Here is a 19,598-nt window from a genome sequence, read left to right as displayed (position 1 = left end):
TTTTGTCTGCTGATTTTTGGGTAATGAACATGTACTGCATTTATAAAAGAAAAAAATAATAAAAGATCTTTTTTTTTTAAAAAACAGAATCTCTTTCTGCCACCCAGGCTGGAGTGCAGTGGCACAATCTCGGCTCATTGCAACCTCTGCCTCCTAGGTTTGAATGATTCTCATGCCTCGGCCTCCCAAGTGGCTGGGATTACAGGTGCATGACACCATGCCTGGCTAGTATGTTTTGTATTTTTAGTAGAGACAGGATTTTGCCATGTTGGCCAGGCTGGTCTCAAACTCCTGACCTCAGGTGATCCACCCGCCTCGGCCTCCCAAAGTGCTGGGATTATAGGCGTGAGCCACTGTGCCCAGCCAAAAAAGCTATTTTAAAATTAAACAAAAAGAATGGAGAGGAAGGCATGATTCATTCTTTTCCATTTGTTTTCATTTTGCTTTGTTTTCCTAATTATAAAGTAATAGGTGTTCACTGCAAATGATTTAGAAAGTATAATGAAGAAAATAAAAATCATCCATAATTTCACTACCCAGAACTGCTAACATTTCATTGCATTTTCTTTTCATATTTTCTCTGTGCATTTTAACTTAATTTCCCAACCTCCTGTATATTCAGTTTTGTACCTAGGGTTTGTCACTTGATCTTACAGCATAAGTATATAACATCATTTATAAACATAATTTTAAAATCCAGGATATTATTCTATCAAGTACCTGTAGCCCAGTGTACCTAACTGTTCCCCTGCTGTTGGATATTCAGTTGTTTCCAATTTTCTGCTATTTTAAATAAAGATGCAATGAACATATGCAAAAGAGCCAGCATTTTGATTCATTCTGTAGGACAGACTTCCATAGTGGAATTACTGGGGCCAAGGATTTGAAGACTCTGAAGACTCTTGGTACATACTGTCATAATGCTTTCCAGATATGCACCAACTGATGAGAAATTACGAATTCTTTCTGGGAAAGTCGGGGAAGGGTTTAAAAATGCCAGGATGATGATGAGAAGAGCCATCTGAGCTGGGAAGCAGGAAGCCATGGGGCATATTTAGTCATGTGACTGCACTGTGAAATTGGAAGGTGTCTGAGGGTCAGAGGGCATAAGGGCTCCTAAACGCCAAGTACATGAGTCTGATGTTCTAAGCAATGGGTGCCCTGGGTAACTTTGGAGCTGGGCAGGCAGTTTCATTTATAAGTGTCTATTCCGGCTGGAAGTGGTGGCTCACGACTGTAACCCCAGCACTTTGGGAGGCTGAGGTGGGTGGATCACCTGAGGTCGGGAGTTCATGACCAGCTTGACCAACATGGAGAAACCCTATACCTACTAGAAATACAAAATTAGCCAGGCATAGTGGTGCATGCCTGTAATCTCAGCTACTTGGGAGGCTGAGGCAGGAGAATCGCTTGAACCTGGGAGGTGGAGGTTGTGGTGAGCCGAGATCACGCCATTGCACTCCAGTCTGGGCAACAAGAGTGAAACTCCATCTCTAAATAAAAAAATAAGTGTCTATTCCATCTTCTCCCATGTCCAACCCCAAGGATACACTTGGGATTGTGTGTGAGCTCAGGGAGAATGGCACAGTGAGATGCTGTGGGCTGAAACATGAAAACCACAGTCAATAGGGATCTCTTGAGGATTTAAGGTGCTGGCACTGACCTGGTTTGGTTTATAGAAGAAATCTCCGAAAGGTCCTCGCCAGAAAGCTGTGTCTCCTGCTCTCCAGGACTCAACATACCGGGACATCAGCCCCATCTGGTAGCACTGGAAGCAAACACAGGGAGACATCAATAGGTACATGCTGCCAACACAAACCAGATTAGCTATTAATGTGGAGCCTGTTCTGTATGCTAAGTGCTTCACATGTGTTACCTCATTTAATTGTCCTCCTCATCCTACAAAGTTGGTACAGTCATTCCCAATTTTCAGATGAGGCCCAGAAGCTTACACAGAAGGTAGACAGGAGACTGGGATGAGAATCCATAGGACCTAAAGCCTTCAACATAGAGGTCCCAAACCCAAATGCCCACAGGGACCATTCAGGTACCATAAATGAGTGAAGAACCGGGTGATGATTAATGGCAATTAACACACAGTCTCAGCATCAGGGAGACAATAGGGAGTGATGGGGATTATGATAAGTTGGCAAGCAATCCTTCTAAGGAGGGAAGCCACTTTGCAGGTTTCAGTCTATAGTTTGTGGGGCCTAACTGGCCAGATCTATTGATTTTCCAAAAGAGGCAGGAAATCCATATTTTTATTTAAAATCTCCCATTTTTGAAATGTCTGCAATTAATTCAAAAATTTAAAACTCTATGCTGGCCAATACCGAATACATCTGTGGGCTAGATTCAGGCCACCCATCTGCAGTCTCTGCATTATTCTACACCATCTCCTGGCTGGATGAAAAATGAAGGTTACAGGAATGATTCCTCCATGGAGAGGGGAGTCTATATTGCCTGGGTGTCTGTCCACTCTGTACCAGGTACCATGTTAAGGATGCAGGCAAGACACCTAGATCTTAAGCTCCATGAAGGCAGCCAGTGCCTGAACCATGGAAATAACTTAATAAATACCTGAATGAATGAATGAATCAATCAATCCAGATTCAGGCCGTCCCCTTAAGGAGCTTACAATCCAGAAGGGACCTAAGTCTCAGACATATACAAGGTAGAGACCATCTAATACCCATGAGAAGAATAAACTAGGAATAAACCTGAGAAGGCTGCAGTCACTTCCATGGATGGGATCAAGGATGGCTTCCTGGAGGGGGAAGCATTTGAATTGGAACTTGAAAGATGGGCAAGATGGAATTCACTGGGGATGTGAGCAGGGGTGCAGAGAGGACTCTGGACATCAGGTGTAGTATGGTCAGGGGTAGGACAATCTGGGTCATGTTTTGGGAACAACAAGGGAACATGGTAGGGTGAGGGTGAGGGTGAAGCACTGGGAAACAGGACTGGAAGGGTGTTTGGAGTAAGATTATAGCCAGGCTTAACAGAAAGACATGGCTTTGGTCCCCAGACCTGTTTTTAAGCACCCATGGCCATCTCTGATATCATCCCTGACTTCCCTGGGCACCACGTGCACAATGCAAGGGAAGTCCCTGGCTCAACTGGAAGGGGTCTAGAAGGAAAGGTGCGTTTTTTCTCCTGCCTTGCTGGAGGTTGTCTCCATGCATGCTTTGTTTTCTGGCCCCTGTCTAGGGGGAGACATGATCCCAGCTGTGGCCTTAGAGGCCATATGGCATAGACAGCACCCAAGAAGAGGGGAAGGATTCTTCCATGTTGTCTTTAGTACCCTGATATTGTTTGGCTGTGTCAACATCCAAATCTCACCTTGAATTCCCATGTGTTGTGGGAGGGACCCAGTGGGAGGTAACTGAATCATGGGGGCAGGTCTTTCTCGTGCTGTTCTTGTGATAGTGAATAAGTCTCATGAGATCTGATGTTTTTACAAAGAAGAGTTTCCCTGCACAAGCTCTCTTCTCATCTGCCACCATGTAAGATATGCCTTTCACTTTCGGCCATGATTGTGAGGCCTCCCCAGCCATGTGGAACTGTGAGTCCATTAAACTCATTTCTTTCATAAATTGCCCATTCTCAGGTAAGTCTTTATCAGCAGCGTGAAAATGGACTAATACATACCCACACAGAGCCTGGCAGAGTAAATGCTTAATACATACTTGTTAAACAGAACTGACACTGAACTTTTGTCCTTCCATTTGGATGATATTACCCAAGGGGCCTTGAGACAAATGATGTCATCTTTCTGAGCTTCAGTTTCTTCATCTGTAAAATGGGAATAATATTATCTACTCTATAGGGTGGTTATGAGGTTGAAATGCGATAATTAGAATAAAGAGACAGGGGCAGTACCTGGTACCCAGAAAGTGCCTGAGAAATGGGAGCTTCTCCTTCCCTTCTACATGGGAGGGTCAAACGATAAGCCCTGCCTGCCTTCCCAATTTGCAAAGACATTTTTGGCTCTTCCTAGCCAGCGGCTTAGAGATAATTAGGCATCTCTCTAAAGAGAGGCTTTCCAGTAAACGAAGGAGAAAATCAGCCTTGCAGCTGGGAGAGATCCAGCTGCCCTGAAGAACTGTCTCCAGGCTTATCCTTTCCACAGAAACACACCCCGAGAAGCAGCTTGGGGAAGCAGGCCATTTGGAGAGGATTTGTGGAATCTCCCAGACAAACAGTTGTGTGAAGAAGGGATCCTATCCAAGCTTATGTGTGAGGGAATAAATACTCGCACTCTGATGGCAGGTAGGAAGGCGGGAGCTGGAGGCAGTGCTGAGGTCTCGGTGTCAGGGGGCAGGACTCACCTACCAGCAGCACTTCTTACTAGCTGTGGGGCCTTGGGGGCCTCTGTGGGACTCAGTTTACTTATCAATGCAATACAGATAATAAGTCATGTCTTATAAGGTAGATCAAGGATGTGAACACTATTCTTAAATATTGTAATGATTCCATTTGGGAAATGATCTAGAGCTGTGTATTAGGTTGGCCCACATGAAGTTGATGTTTCTTTAAGTCAAAAAAGTTAGAATATCAGCAATTTCATGTAGCTCAACCTAATTATTCTTTCCACATAATTGGGCCTCCACAACTTCTTATATATTTGTTGCCTATTCCTTGGGTCTCCAGGGTGTTTTGCACCCCTACTTTGTTCATCTCATCTCTACCAATTCCTCCATCCACCCCGCCTGCTCCACCAGCACCTTCTCCTCCTGGTTGTCAGGCTGGGTACGGTTCCTAGAAGACTTGTTCTATTTCACCCCTCCCAACCTTTGGTTAACCATCCCCTCAGCCTAGAATGCCATTTATGGCCACTGCCAATTTGCACTCCAATTCCAGTGCATTGGAATTGGAATTCAAGGTCCAATTCCAATGCCCCTGGTCCTGCCCACCTGCCCTGAGAGGTGATGTTAGGTTAGTCCTGTCCATAAGCTTCTCCATGTCCTACCTCTTGCCTGAACCTCTCAGCTTGCATCCTGCTCCCTTGGCATGCCTTCCTTCTGTTCCAGGACAAAGGACTTACTTCCCCAGTTGCCTTTGTGCATATTGTTCCCAGCATTGAGTTTCCTTCCCACATTTTCCCTCTAGCTCTCCACTCCCTAGACACATAGCTTCTCCAAGGAAGCCCGGCCTGCCTCCCCTGCAACCCAGTCGCTGAGCTGGGCTGGGCCTCCTTATGCACAAATCTGTCACACTGTATTGTCCTGATCTGGTCACTTGTCCTGGGCAGGTATCTTGAGGGTAGGCACTGTGCTTGACTCACCTCTGGACCCCTGTGCTCAGCACACAGTGGGTGCAGGGGGCCTTGGCTCCCCTTCCCTGTGCAGCTTGGTGCTCACTCTCCACAGATGGCGGGAAGGTGAGGCGAGCAGTTTCCCTTCTTCCCCTTCTCAGTCGGAGTTATCTTTTAGTAAAATCTGTCAGGAACACGCTGGAACAGCCCTTTGTTGGTGGACTAGCGGCAGTCCCTTCCCCAGGAAAGGAGATGGAAGAAGTCCTCCTTCACCTGTCCCTGCTTCTCCCTCAGGTCAGCCCTCTTTCCCGTGAACCCTGACTTTCCCCACATTGGTAGGAACTGCCCCATCATGACCAACTTGGCAGAGGAGGCACAAGTCCACGGCATCTGAGAGCATCCTCGAAGGTCAACTCACCTTAATTAACACTTCAAAGTATCCTTCTGCATTGGCAGGGCTGATGGGCGTATAGGCTCTCTGAATTTCTAAGTCATCTACTATCCCTCTGGGAAAGAGAAGCATGCAGTCAGTCAGCCAGTCATTCAACAAACCCTTTTAAGGCTGGGCACGGTGGCTCAGATCTGTAATCCCCACACTTTGGGAGGCCGAGGTGGGTGGATCATTTGAGGTCAGGAGTTTGAGACCAGCCTGGACAACATAGTGAAACTCTGTCCCTACTAAAAATACAAACATTTAGCTGGATGTGGTGGTGCACATCTGTGCACACCTGTAGTCTTAGCTACTCGGGAGGCTGAGGCACATGAATCACTTGAACCCGGGAGGCGGAGGTTTCAGTGAGCCGAGATCATATGTTACTGCACTCCAGCCTGGGCAAAAGAGCAAGACTCTGTCTCAAACAAACAAACAACTGCAAATCCTTATGAGCTACCTCCTCTGCCAGGCTGGTGAAAATAAAGGTCCTCACTGAGAGGCAGGCAAGATGCAACAGAAAAAAAAGAGTACTGGGCTCATCCACTGCCACGTGCTGGCTGTGAGATCCCAGTAGATCATCTCATCTCCCGTGGCCGCTTTTGTAAAATGGGGACAGCTATCTGCATTCCAGTTGTGTGGATGGGAGAGTGCTTCAAAAAGTACACTGAGGATGTGAGTTGTTTTGAAGACATGACTGTCATTTTTCCTGACCTCTTCTCGACCACAGAGTGATAAAGATAAAAACAACTGCTAACATTTATTAAACACTTACTAGCACCTGACAGAAGCATTAGGACTGGAAGGATCCTCAAAGGGCCCTAGTGTGAAGCCCTGTCTCATGCATGAATCCTCTCTCTGTTACCAAAAACAGGGTCAGGATAACCACCATGAGTCACAGTAATAGCCATGGTGTATTAAATGTATGCATGTATCAAGCATTTCATATGCATTATCTCATTTAACTCAAATAACAACCCAAATGAGGAATTCAATGCTTAGAGAAGTGAAGTCACTTGCACAGCTGAAATTCAATCATAGCTCTAACTTCAGAGATGGGTTCCTCACCACTGTTCCTCAGAGTTTCCCAGGAGCTTCCCTAAGCAGTCTTCTCTCAAGTCCTACTACGTACAAAACTTTCTTCTCTGAGGTATGCAAAGATTAAAAAGGCCCTGTCTCAATGCACCAAAAGCATGAGGGGCTGGACAGAAATACTTAATAAATGCATATTAAACAAATGGGGACATAAGGAACAGAGCATAGAGCATGGCTTGGCTGCAGAGCACTATGACGTCTGCTGCAACAGAGGTAAAACTGATACATTTCAGAGGGAGTGTGCAGTCTCCTCTGGGAGCCTAGGAAACCTCCTGGAGGTGGGCACTGCAGGATAGGCCAGCCACTGACAAGGGCAAATTGGGACAGGAAGGGTGGCGGGAATCGGGTGTGGAGCAGGAGGCTGAGACCAGGGCAGGGGTGGGATGGCAAAGGGAGAAGAACATGGTGGGAAAGCAAGCTGGGGCCTTGGGTTAGGACATCATCATGGAGGCAATGTGTACCTCAGATACCTTCTGGGGTGCCACATTGCCTCCATGCTGCACTCCAGAGTCACATGGTCAAATATGTGTGTTAGGGATGTCACTGGAGGGACAGAGTGGGTGAAGGAGGGGAGCTAGCCTGGAGGCAGGGAATTCTGGGCATTCTGGTTCATGGATGGAAGGATGCCTGGGACTGTGACCTGCCCTGTGGCCCCTCCTGCCCACTGGGATAGTGAACTTCTAGGACTGCTGGCCAGGCCACAGGCCAGAAGGAGCTGGACACAAATACCAGGGACCATTGTGAAGCAAGTGGCCAGAGTCTGAGCAGCAGTAAGTGCTCTTCTGGCTTCCACCTTCTCCTCTGGCCGCACCTTGTTTCCTTTGCTGGCTCCTCCCCCTCTTGCCAATGCCATAGATGCTGGTGTTTCCAGGGTTTGGTACTATGCGCCTTTCTCTTTCCATGCACACGTTTCCAAATACCACTCAGGTATGTGCCAATGACTCCCAAACCCATGCCTACAGCTCAGATCTCTCTATTAAGCCTCAGATTCACAGAGCCAACAGCCTAACAGACAACTCTACCCGGACATTCCAAAGGGTCTTGTCTCTGGGCAGGCAGGGGTGGGGACTGGGGTGGGAGTAGAGTGCCTAAGTAGACTGGGAGGAAGTAGGAACCTCAGAGGAGTGGTAAAGAGCGTAACTCAGGAGCCAGGTTGTCTGGGTTTAAATCCTGGCTCTGTGACTTATTAGCTATGTGGTGCTGGGCAAGCCCTTTATTCTCAATTCTATCAATTGGTACTAATCATATTAGGTTCATACCACAAGCTCTAAAGCCAGACTGCTTGCCTTCAAATCCTGGCTCCAACATTTCCTAACTGTGTGACCTTGGCAAGTTTCTGGACCTCTCTTACTTCAATTTCCTCTGGGAAATAACTGCACCTACCACACAGGATTTTGTGAGGGTTAAATTATTTCATGCCTATAAGCACACAGAACTGTGCCTTGGATAGTAAGTGCTATTAAAGTGATTGTGTTGTTATTATTTATTATGAAAATGCATTATCTAGTTCAATCCCAAGAACCCTCTGAGTCATGTGTCACTGCATCTATCTTGAAGATGACAAATGGAGGCTTAAGGGAGAGTACGCTAGTTGCTCAAGGCCAGCAGCTAGCAAATAGCAAAGCAGGGCTGTGAAGCTTTGGTCCTCCCGCTACCTGAGTGTACCGTAGGATGAGGTGCTGGCCAGGCTGCAGGCCAAGCTGGCTGTTCCCGGGTAGAGCAAACCGGACACGGTATGTGTCCTTAGTGAGTCTGTCCACGGCACTGATGCAGAAGGCCACGAAGGTCTCTGGGTTCAGCTTGGAGGGGCAGCTCTGCAACAGGAAGAGATCCAACAGCTAGAGGTCGGGGCTCCACAGACACACAGGCATCCATAGCATCCTTCCCACTGTCCCCAAGGAGAGGCTGTCTTGGCTCGGGAAGTTTCCTGTAAACTGGACACTAGCCTCACCTTACTCCCCTTTGAAAATCAGATCCAAGAATGCCAGAGCGCTTTCCTTTGAGCCTATCCTGCTCTTAAGCATTCCATGGCTCCCCTCAGCTCCAGGGTAAAGTGCGGGCTCCTTCCTTACCTGGACACTCAAGGGCCCTGTGGATGACCCTCACACCCCATTTTATCTCCCAGGCATCTGGTGCCACACTTTTCTTCATCCTCCCAGGAACACCCTGCTGCCTCCCACTTCTGAGTCTTTATTAGCTCAAGCAGTGCCCTCTTATCCAGAACATTCATCTCCAATGTGTAAAAGACATACCCATTCTTCAAACCTGCTAAAATCCAGATTTGCATAATTTATAAGTTGATGGGACCTCAGAATATCTAACCCAATATCTGTATGTTACATATGTGGAAACTGAGGCCTGAGTTGAGTCATGCTGGCTTACTTGTCTACAGTCACATTGTAGACAAAGATTCAAATTCATGTGGAAGTCTCAGCCCACTGCCTTTAACATTCCACCCCAACCTGCATCTCCTCCAGGAAGCCTTCTCTGAATGCTGTGACTCACAGACCTTTCTCTCCTGTAAAATACTCCATTTACTCTTGGGACCCCTCAATCCCAGCTTAGGGCCTGGCACCACGTGTTCCCGCAGCACCAACTCTGGAACCCCAGTTACCCATGGTAGTGCTGACAATATCACTGAATCGACAGAAATTCTCGGGCTTGGCATTCGAGGCCTTGTCTCCACTGTGGCCCTTCCCACACCCCCCATCCAGGATGACCTCTTCATCATCAGCCAGAGCACCTGGGTACCCTCCGGCACAGCTGCCTGGTGCTTTGGAAGGAACACTGGACTGGGAGTTGGGAGAACTGGGTTTAGCCCCAGCTCAGCTACTGCCTCCCTGTGGAGTCTTCAGCATATCAACTGATCCTCTGGGTTTCAGTTTCCTAGTCTATAAAAAGGGCCACTCATCCCTGATAACTTTATAGGGTTATCATGAGGGTCAGATGAGATACAATGTAAAAAGCATTTTATAAAATATAAGTTACCATGGAAATGTAAAATCTTTTCCTATTATTATTGCTTCATTAAAAGTTAAAAAACAAAATTACAAATTGGAATATGCTATTTTATAGGACTGACAAAATGTTTGTGTTTGTTTGCTTCCATCTGTTTGCAATTTTTTTTTTTTTTTTTTTTTGAGACAGAGTCTCGCTCTGTTGCCTAGGCTGGAGTGCAGTGGTGAGATCTCGGCTCACTACAACCTCTGCCTACCAGATTCAAGTGATTCTCGTATCTCAGCCTCTCGGGTAGCTGGGATTACAGACGTGTGCCACCACATCCAGCTAAGTTTTATACTTTTAGTAGAGATGGAGTTTCACCATGTTGGCCAGGCTGGTCTTGAACTCCTGACCTCAGGTGATCCACCCACCTCGGCCTCCCAAAGTGCTGGGATTACAGGCGTAAGCCACCGTGACCAGCCAAGTAACCCTGTGATTCTTTGTTCCCCTTCTGTAAGCTGAGTTTTTTCAGCACTGGTACCCTGGCATCTTTATTACCAATCTCCTTGTGCCTAGCACACAGGATATGGTACTTAGTAGATCTGGGAGAAACACATTCATTCATAAAACAAATATTTAATGAGTGCCGACTGTAATGCCAGGAACTACTCAAGGTGCCGAGGATAGAACAGTGAGAAAGACAGAGGCCCCTTCTCTGCCAGAACTGATATTTTAGCAAGAAGATGGACAATATACACATAAAAGAATACATCTAGATGGTGTCTGGTAGTCCTGAGTTAGGAAGATAAATGAAATTTGGGCAGAGATCAGAAAGAAGTGAAGGGGTGAGCCACGTGGAGATGGAGGGCAGTGAGAAGAAAGAAAACACAGAGGTTGTCACAAACATTCCCCAGTCACTAGCAGAAGCCAGAGCACTCTAGTCCCCATCACCACCTTCCAGTGGCAGAAATACAAGGAGACATTAAATATAAAGTTATTCATGCCTGTAATCCCAGCAAGCACTTTGGGAGGCCAAGATGGGAGGTTCGCGTAAGCCCAGGGGTTTGAGCCCAGCCTGGGCAATATTGCAAGACCCCGTCTCTATCTTCATAAAAAGCAAAAATACGGCCAGGTACAGTGGCTCACACCTGTAATCCCACTACTTTGAGAGGCTGAGGCAGGCAGATCAGTTGAGGTCAGGAGTTCGAGACCAACATGGTAAAACCCCAACTCTACTAAAAATGCAAAAAAAAAAATTAGCCGGGCATGGTGGTAGGTGCCTGTAATCCCAGGTACTCAGGAGGCTGAGGCAGGAGAATTGCTTGAACTTGGGAGGCAGAGGTTTCAGTGAGCTGAGATAATGCCACTGCACTCCAGCCTGGGTGACGGAGTGAGACTCTGCAATAATAACAATAATAATAATAATAATAATAATGTCATGTTGTTTTGGGGTTCAGAGAAACAACTGCAAGGCCAGGCATGGTGGCTCACGCCTCTAATCCCAGCACTTTGGGAGACCGAGGCAGGTGGATCACCTAAGGTCAGGAATTCGAGACCAGCCTGGCCAACATGGTGAAACCCCATCTCTACTAAAAATATAAAATTAGTCAGGTGTGGTGGCACACGCCTGTAATCCCAGCTACTTGGGAGGCTGAGACATGAGAATTGCTTGAACCTGGGAGGCGGAGGTTGCAGTGAACCAAGATCACGCCACTGCACTCCAGCCTGGGCAACAAGAGCAAAACTCCATCTCAAAAAAAAAAAAAAAGAAAGAAAAAAAAGAAAAGAAAAACAACTGCATTTGTTCAGAATATCTGATCTATAATAGCTTAAGAACAACGTGTGTAAAAATGACTAAGTTTTGGTCTAGTTGGAGCCCCAAGAATGAGGAATGGTTGGTCAAAAAGTGATGATGGCTAGGCAAAGTGGCTCACGCCTGTAATCCCATCACTTTGGGAGGCTGACATGGGAAGATCACTTGAGACCAAGAATTTGAGACCAGCCCTGGCAACATAGCGAGATTCCATCTCTACAAAAAAGGAAAAAAAAAAGTGATGATGATGCCAGATGGCATTGAGAGAGGTAGAAATGGGAGACACCTCTACTCCACATTAGTCAGGAGGGACACAGAAAATGGGAAGACTGTTCAGATGCGGGAGACCAAGACAGGGACAGATACAAAACAAAACCTATGCACAGTGCCAGAAGGAATGGGTCCTCAGTTTCCCTATCTGTGTAATACAGGGGATGAAGTCCGGTGTTCTGACATTTATAACTGTGAACCCTCCTAAACATTACAATAAAGGGCTAATCTGCTTAGTCCAGACTATGAAGTCCTGCAGGAGTTAAGGAGGAAAAAGTCAGTAAGGGCCAGAGAAGAAAAAATATCAGCCCTAACATCCATTATTTACCTAGAATAAACTATGGCTAGTTTAGTCCATAAGGACAAGGACTGTGTCTGTCACGCTCACTCTCAAATCCTCTCTGTCTCACAGGGCCTGGTATATAATAGGTACTCAATAAACATAGTTAAGTGAAATGGATGTCAAGCTCTGTGCTACACATCACAAACATTTAGCCTCAATTTACAGATGAGGAAACTAAGGCTTAGGTTGACTAAGGGACTTTGCCTCAAACCACACAGCTGCTAATAAGTTTGCTTCAGGGCTGGGCCTTGAGCCTGGATCTGTTTGCTTCTGTTATGTGTACTCTTTTCTTCTGCTGTACAGTCAGGGAAGGCTTCCTAGAGGTGTGCTTTGCAGGGCCAAGGCTAGTAGATTCTGCCGCCCTGGTGCTCATATCGAGAAGCAACCTCCCTCACCTGTGACTCTGGCCCACGCAGCAGGCTCCTGTCCTTGCTGGCTCGGGCTGCCTCCCACCTTGCCAGGTCTCGGTGATAGAGGTCAAACACACAGGGTGAGCAGCCACTGCCACAGCACTGGGAGGGCAGGGGTTCCATGGGCCGCAGCTGCAGCCAGGCTTCCTCAGTGTCGTCGTCCTCCTCCCTCTCACCCATCATCAATGGGGCTTGGGTAGCCTAGAAGGAACAACTGGGTGCTCTTCCAGAACAGTTCAGGCTCTATGAGACCATGGGCCAAGGCCCTGCTCCTTGGCCAGCCTGGGAGAGGGAAAACACAGGGGTTATTCTCTGGTCTCCTCTATGCCTCACATTCTCCAAAGTCTGCAGGTGCCAGCCTCTGTGCAAGCGCTGGGGATGGAGATGGATCAGCCACGGGGTCTGCTGTCTGGTAGGGAGCATTAACCATTTACTATCATTGGTTTTAGAAGGGCAATCCCTTGTGTGAAATGAATCTTTCTTTACTAGAGGAAAGGGTTTGGCTTCAGGAAACCTGGTTCTACTACTCATGAGCTCTGCGACTTCAGGAAGGTTTAGCAGGATGGGACCCCCTTGAGCACAGAACGGTGTCTTATTCTTTTTGTATTTTACCACCAAGCATAGCTTGGCATACGGAAGAAAGGACACAACAATCAGAGCTGCTAACCAAGGTTTCCTGATCTGTTCCTGTGCTCTGAGTGCCAGTTGACACTTTACATAGAAAAGTCTCATTGAATTTTAAAAGATATTTTTGTTTTGTTTTGTTTTGTTTTTCTGAGATGAGGTCTCACTCTGTTGCCCAGGCTGGAGAGCAGCGGCACGATCATAGCTCACTGCAGCCTCAACCTCCTGGGCTCAAGCAATCCTCCTGCCTCAGTCTCCTGAGTAGCTGGGACTACAGGTGTGCGCCACCATACCTGGCTAATTTTTTTTTTCTTACTTTTTGTAGAGACAGGGTCTCACTATGTTGCCAGTCTGGTCTCAAACTCCTGGCCTCAAGTGAGCTTCTCATCTCAGTCTCCCAAAGTGCTGGGATTACAGGAATGAGCCACCATGTCTGGCCTTAAAATGTTTAAAATGATAAAGTAAAATATATACCTACAACTCAATTATAAAAAATTAATTAAAAATATAAAAGAACACCTATGTAATTACTGCTCAGTCAAGTAAAAAGAACCTTGCCAGTATTCCAGAAGCCACCTGTGTCCCTTCCTGATAACTGCACTTCCCCTAGGTTACCATAATCTGACTTTTGTGATAATTATTTCCTTTTCCCCCTAGTTTTGCCACCTTTGTTTGCAATCCTAACCACTATAGTTCAGCTTTGCCCAGAGTTTCATACAGCTTCTAAAATGGTGGCAACCAGGGTTTTAACTCTGGCATGTCTGGTTTCAAAACGTATCGTTCTTTAATCGCAGGAAACAGAAGGTTGTGATGGTCCAGGTGTGATGAGATGAGGATTTAGACGTTCAGCTTCAGGCAGGATGAGAAGGCAGGGGTCAATGAGAGAAATACTGAAGAGGAAATTAATAGGACACTGACACTGAATAGATGTGAGGGAGTGTGGGGGGATAGTGGGGTAGAAGGGACATCCAACCCCTTGGATCTGGCTTGGATTTTGGGTAGACAGAAGGCTCAAGAAGAAGTTGAGTTTTAAGGGAAAGTAGAAGAGAGTTTAGTTTGAGGTATGCTGAGTGCCTGTGGAGGATCCAAATGCAAAATCCAGTGGTGAGTTGGATTAAACAGGTCTAGATATGAGTCTGGAGATGGATGGACAGTGAAGAGAGAAAAACAGGTGCAGTTGAAGGCCTGCCTGGCTTCGCTCTCTCCTGTGAGCACTCCATGCACTTGGTCCATCCCTGCTCATAAAAGGAGCTCAATAAACACTTTTCTTTCTTTCTTTCCTTTTTTTTTTTTTTTTCTGAGACAGAATCTCACTCTGTTGCCTAGGTTGCCAGGTTGGAGTATAGCAGCATGATCTCGACTCACTGCAACCTCTGCCTCCTGGGCTCAAGCGATTCTCCTGCCTCAGTCTCCCAAGTAACTGGGACAACAGGTGCCCAACACAATGCCTGGCTAGGTTTTGTATTTTGAGTAGAGACAGGGTTTCACCATGTTGCCCAGACTGGTCTTGAACTCTTGACATCAGGTGATCTGCCCACCTTGGCCTCCCAAGTGTTGGGATTACAAGCGTGAGCCATCACACCCAGCCAATAAACACTTTTCAAATGAATGAGTCTCTCTCTACCTTACAGCATTCAAACTGTTACATGTTTATGTGTCTCTCTTCTTTGAAACAGTTCTACTTGAGGGCAGAGTCCTGCTTTTCATTTATTCATGAAACGGCACAGTGGCTAATTTTTTTTTTTTTTCTTCTTCTGAGACAGACCTTGCTCCAATACCCAGACTAGAGTGCAGTGGCACAATCTTGGCTCACTACAACCTCCGCCTCCTGGGTTCAAGCGATTCTCCTGCCTCAGCCTCCCGAGTAGCTGGGATTACAGGTATGCATCACCACGCCCAGCTAAGTTTTGCATTTTTTTGTAGAGATGGGGTTTTGCCATGTTGGCCAGGCTGGTCTCAAACTCCTGGCCTCAAGTGATCTGACTGCCTCAGCCTCCCAAAGTGTTGGGATTATAGGCATGAGCCACTGTGCCCAGCCACAGTGGCTATTCTTAAATGTGCATAATATGAAAGAAGGGAAGGAATAAAGGAACCCAATTTCAGGGCTATTGGTTAAACATAGTCTGAAAGACAAATCAGTGAGGTGATTTGGCTATGAATTATTTGTTTATTTATTTGGAGATAGGGTCTCACTCTTGTCGCCCAGGCTGGAGTGCAATGGCATGATCATGGCTCACGGCAGCCTCAACCTCCTGGGCTCAAGTGATCCTCCTGCCTCAGTCTAGAGTAGCTGGGACTATAGGTATGTGCCACCACTGCCAACTAATTTATTTTTTGTAGAGATGGGGTCTCACTGTGTTGCTCAGGCTGGTCTCAAACCCCTGGGCTAAAGCAATCCTCCCGCCTTGGCCTCTCAAAGTGCTGGCATTACAGCGTGAGCCACCGTGCACAGTCTGAATTACTTTGAAATGTTTCTGTGAGGGCAGTTTGGGATTCATCAGGGTTCTCCACACTTACATGTAGACTCCACAGTTTTTACGGAAATCTCACCTGCAAGCTAACTATTCATTTAAAATTCCACAAGCAGGCTGGACACGGTGGCTCAGACCTGTAATCCCAGCACTTTCACAGGCCAAGGCAGGAGAATTGCTTGAGGCTAGGAGTTCAAGTCCAGTCTAGGCAACATAGCAACACCCTGTCTCTAAAACAGTAAGGTAAAATTACACAGGCAAATCAAAGTAAAAGAGAGTGTTCGCCTTGGCCGGGCGTGTGGCTCACACCTATAATCCCTGCACTTTGGAAGGCGAAGGCGGACGGATCACCTGAGGCCAGGAGTTTAAGACCAGCCTGGCCAACAGGATGAAACCCCGTCTCTACTAAAAATACAAAAAATTAGTCAGCCATGGCAGCACGCACCTGTAGTCCCAGCTACTCAGGAGGCTGAGGCGGAAGAATCGCTTGAAGCCAGGAGGCGGAGGTAGCAGTGAGCTGAGATTGTACCACTGCACTTCAACCTGGGCAACAGGAGCAAAACTCCATCTCAAAAAAAAAAAGAGAGTGTTCCTTCCTCTCAGTACTAAGAGCAGAGCTGAGAAGAAGTCTGATGCTACAGAGCATTATTTGATGTAAACATCATGCCTCTAAAACGCCAGCTACCTCTGAGAGCTCCCAGCATTTGATTTTTCATTCGTTCCTGCCACAAACACATACTAGGCAGGGGCTGCGGCATGAGGTGCTCCAGGATACAGAGGTGAGAAACACTCATCCTGCCCTGATGGGAGAGTCATTCACTAAACAGATGATAACCATTATAAAAGATGCCACTTACTGGGCCAGAGTCTATGCCAAGTGCTCTGCATGCCTCACTCAATCCTCCCAACAGCCATATGTAGGTAGGCCATGCTCCTCCTCATTGTATAGAGGAGAAAACTGAGGCCCAGGTCAGGAAGCCAAAAGTATGAAGGCCAGTTTGCACGCCTGGGTCTCTTTGGCCTCCAGACTGGTGCTCTTTCTCCCTAGGCTTCCAAAGCGCAAGGAAAGGGTACTTTCATCTCCAATTCCTAGCACCTGCACTGGGCTGGCACAGAGCAAGGATCCTATTACCAAACTGTCTTCAAATTATATGGGCACTCTGGGGCCTCCAAATGGCACTAATTTCACTCAGGCATAAAGTGCTAGGATCAAGTGTGGCCAAGTCTGTGAGCAGGCAGAGAAGGAGACCACCAAGTCTGCCAGAAGGCAGGGAAGTCTCATTTCTGGGTTCCCAGTCACTTCCCAGGAGTCCATACCTGTAAGATCTTTTTCTGCTTCCCACCCCCATTTATACTGGAGCTTCTGGTGGTCCCACAGAATGTAATTCCAGTCTCTCCCTAACATCAGCCATCAGCGCATCTGCCACCAGTCCCCTGCTTAGCAACCTTTAACAGCTCCTGTTGACTACTGGATAGAATCCGATCTCCTTGCCTGGTGTCCAAAGCTCTTCCTGATCAGACCTTACCCAAATTATCTTACCACTTACTATTGCTGGTTTTAGAAGGGCAGTGTTCAATGAATCTTTCTTTAACAGAATAAAGAGTTTGGCTTCAGGAAACTTACTACTGCTCATGAGCTTTATGACTTCAGGAAGGTTTAGCAGGCTGGGACCCCCTTGAGGTCAAGGATGGTATCTTAGGCTGGGCGCGGTGGCTCATGCCTATAATTCTAGCACTTTGGGAGGCCAAGGCAGGCGGATCACCTGAGGTCAGGGGTTCGAGACCAGTCTGGCCAACATGGTGAAACCCCATCTCTACTAAAATACAAAAATTGGCCGGGTGCGGTGGCTCAAGCCTGTAATCCCAGTACTTTGGGAGGCCGAGACGGGCGGATCACGAGGTCAGGAGATCAAGACCATCCTGGCTAACCTGGTGAAACCCCATCTCTACTAAAAAATACAAAAAACTAGCCGGGCGAGGTGGCGAGCGCCTGTAGTCCCAGCTACTCGGGAGGCTGAGCCAGAAGAATGGCGTAAACCCAGGAGGCAGAGCTTGCAGTGAGCTGAGATCCGGCCATTGCACTCCAGGCTGGGCGACAGAGCGAGACTCCGTCTCAAAAAAACAAAACAAAACAAAAAAACACAAAAATTAGCTGGGCCTGGTGGTGCATGCCTGTAATCCCAGCTACCCAGGAGGCTGAAGCAGGAGGATCACTGGAACCTGGGAGGTGGAGGCTGCAGTGAGCTGAGATTGCACCACTTCACTCCAGCCTGGGCGACAAAGCAAGACTCTGTTTCAAAAAAAAAAAAAAAAAAAAGGATGGTGTCTTATTCTTTCTGTATTCTACCACCAAGCACAGCCTGGCATATGGAAGGTTCCCTGTAGTTTACAAATACAGTCTGGGAGCCAAGATTAGCGCTAGGTGTTGGGAAGCAACAGAGGTAAACAGGTCATTGTTCCTACCTTCACAGAGCCTCATAGACTACACGTACATGGTGTTACATCAACCCAATTCATTTTTATTGCATGCTATGGACCAGGTATGCATTATGAGTGGATGAGGTCTGATCCCCTCTTTATGCTGATTTTTTTTTTTTTTTGAGACAGGGTCTTGCTGTGTTGCCCAGGTTGGAGTGCAGTGGCAGGATCACAGCTCACTGCAGACTTGATCTCCCAGGCCCAAGTGATCCTCCCATCTCAGCCTCCTGAGTACCTAGATCTATAGGTACATGCCACCATGCCTAATTTTTTTATTATTTGTAGAGAGGAGGTCTCACCATGTTGCCCAGGCTGATCTCAAACTCCTGGGCTCAAGTGGCCCATCCCACCTAGGTCTCCCAAAACGTTCGGATTACAGGTGTGAAGGATAACTCTTGGCCTTCTCCACGTTTTAACAGTCTCACCTGCTCTGCTGTTTTGAAAATTAGCAGAAAAGTTGGCCACATCAGTCAGGAATTTTAAAGAGCTGGTTCATGCGTCCTCTGAGCGTCTATCTTTTCAGTTCAAGAGGCACCACCTTTAATCCAGGCCTTGACACACGTTGCCTCAGGCTGGATGACTTTTCCCACCCCTCAGGCCTTGGTTTTAAAGGTCACCTCCCTTCAGAGGCCCTCCCTGAATCTTCCCCTCCTCATTCTCTATAAGGCACTCTATTTGTTTCTACCATACGCACATTCACTAAACACATTTACTATCTGCCAGGCACTGTTCTCAGTGCTGGGGATATAGCAGTGAAGAAACAGAAACCCTTGCACTCACGGAGCTCATATCTTAGGGTGAGAAAGTTATTAAGCAAGATCAAGATGGAAAACAGATGGTACGATAGTGTGAAATGCTAACGAGAAAAATAACTACGGAAAAGGCATAGGGAGTGTGTGTATCGCAGTTGACTTGTTTGCGTTGTTTACCTGCGTTCTGTCTGCATCTCCCACTAAACTGTAAGCTCTACATCTCCCATCTGTCTTATTTACCAATGCCAACCGGGGCTAAGCACAGCGCCTGACACACAGCAGGCAGCTGATAGACAGGTGTTAAGCAAGGAGCAAAAGCGTATCTTCATTGCTTTGTCCTTGCTTCTAGGAGGCGAACTGGGAAATCCAGAGGGAAAGGAAAAGCCAGGAAAGTGGCTCGCTTTTGGGGCTGGGGAAGAGGTGTGCAGTGTGCAGTCACGCTCAGGAGAAGGGCAGCGCGGCAGAGGCGCTCGCAGCAGCGCGCTGTACAGGTGCGCCAGCTTAGGCATTTCTATCCCTATTTTTACAGCGAGGGACACTGGGACTCAGAGAGGGAAGTGCCTTGCCAAGCTCCAGCTGCTCATAAGCGATTAACCTTGTCTAAGTCCAGGTTTGAAGTCCTGGAGCGATTCTGGACCCACCACGACCACTCACCTACTCGCTCGCGCTTCCCCTCACGTGAGATTTTCCAGGTTCCTCCCTGTCTCCGGGTAGG

At 47.2% G+C, this 19,598-nt stretch overlaps 1 protein-coding gene across 14 annotated transcripts in view; it reads right to left on the bottom strand.

Moving 5' to 3' along the window:
* The window catches only part of CYB5RL (cytochrome b5 reductase like), a 32,087-nt gene extending 12,496 nt beyond the window's left edge, over window positions 1-19,591 (bottom strand). For 2 of the 14 annotated variants that reach the window (XR_012419888.1, XR_012419890.1), the window contains exons 1-6: window positions 19,538-19,591; window positions 12,544-12,840; window positions 8,448-8,596; window positions 5,676-5,763; window positions 3,690-3,795; window positions 1,664-1,768 (exon numbers count right to left, since the gene is read on the bottom strand). Coding sequence is in view for 12 of the 14 variants with exons in the window: in XM_005543292.5 (XP_005543349.1) it covers window positions 1,664-1,768; window positions 5,676-5,763; window positions 8,448-8,596; window positions 12,544-12,741 (540 nt within the window). In the remaining 2 variants the exon portion in view is untranslated. Of the gene's footprint in view, window positions 1-1,663; window positions 1,769-3,689; window positions 3,796-5,675; window positions 5,764-8,437; window positions 8,597-12,543; window positions 12,841-19,537 lie in introns of all 14 variants that reach the window. The other 12 variants (XM_005543292.5, XM_074006111.1, XM_005543293.5 and 9 more) reach the window with 10 other exon arrangements.
* Between the last annotated feature and the right edge of the window lie 7 nt (window positions 19,592-19,598).

Source organism: Macaca fascicularis, chromosome 1, assembly GCF_037993035.2.
Source record: "Macaca fascicularis isolate 582-1 chromosome 1, T2T-MFA8v1.1".
Lineage (NCBI taxonomy): Eukaryota > Metazoa > Chordata > Mammalia > Primates > Cercopithecidae > Macaca > Macaca fascicularis.
The sequence above is the reverse complement of the archived record's forward strand: the minus strand, read 5'-3'. Positions and strand labels throughout refer to the sequence as shown.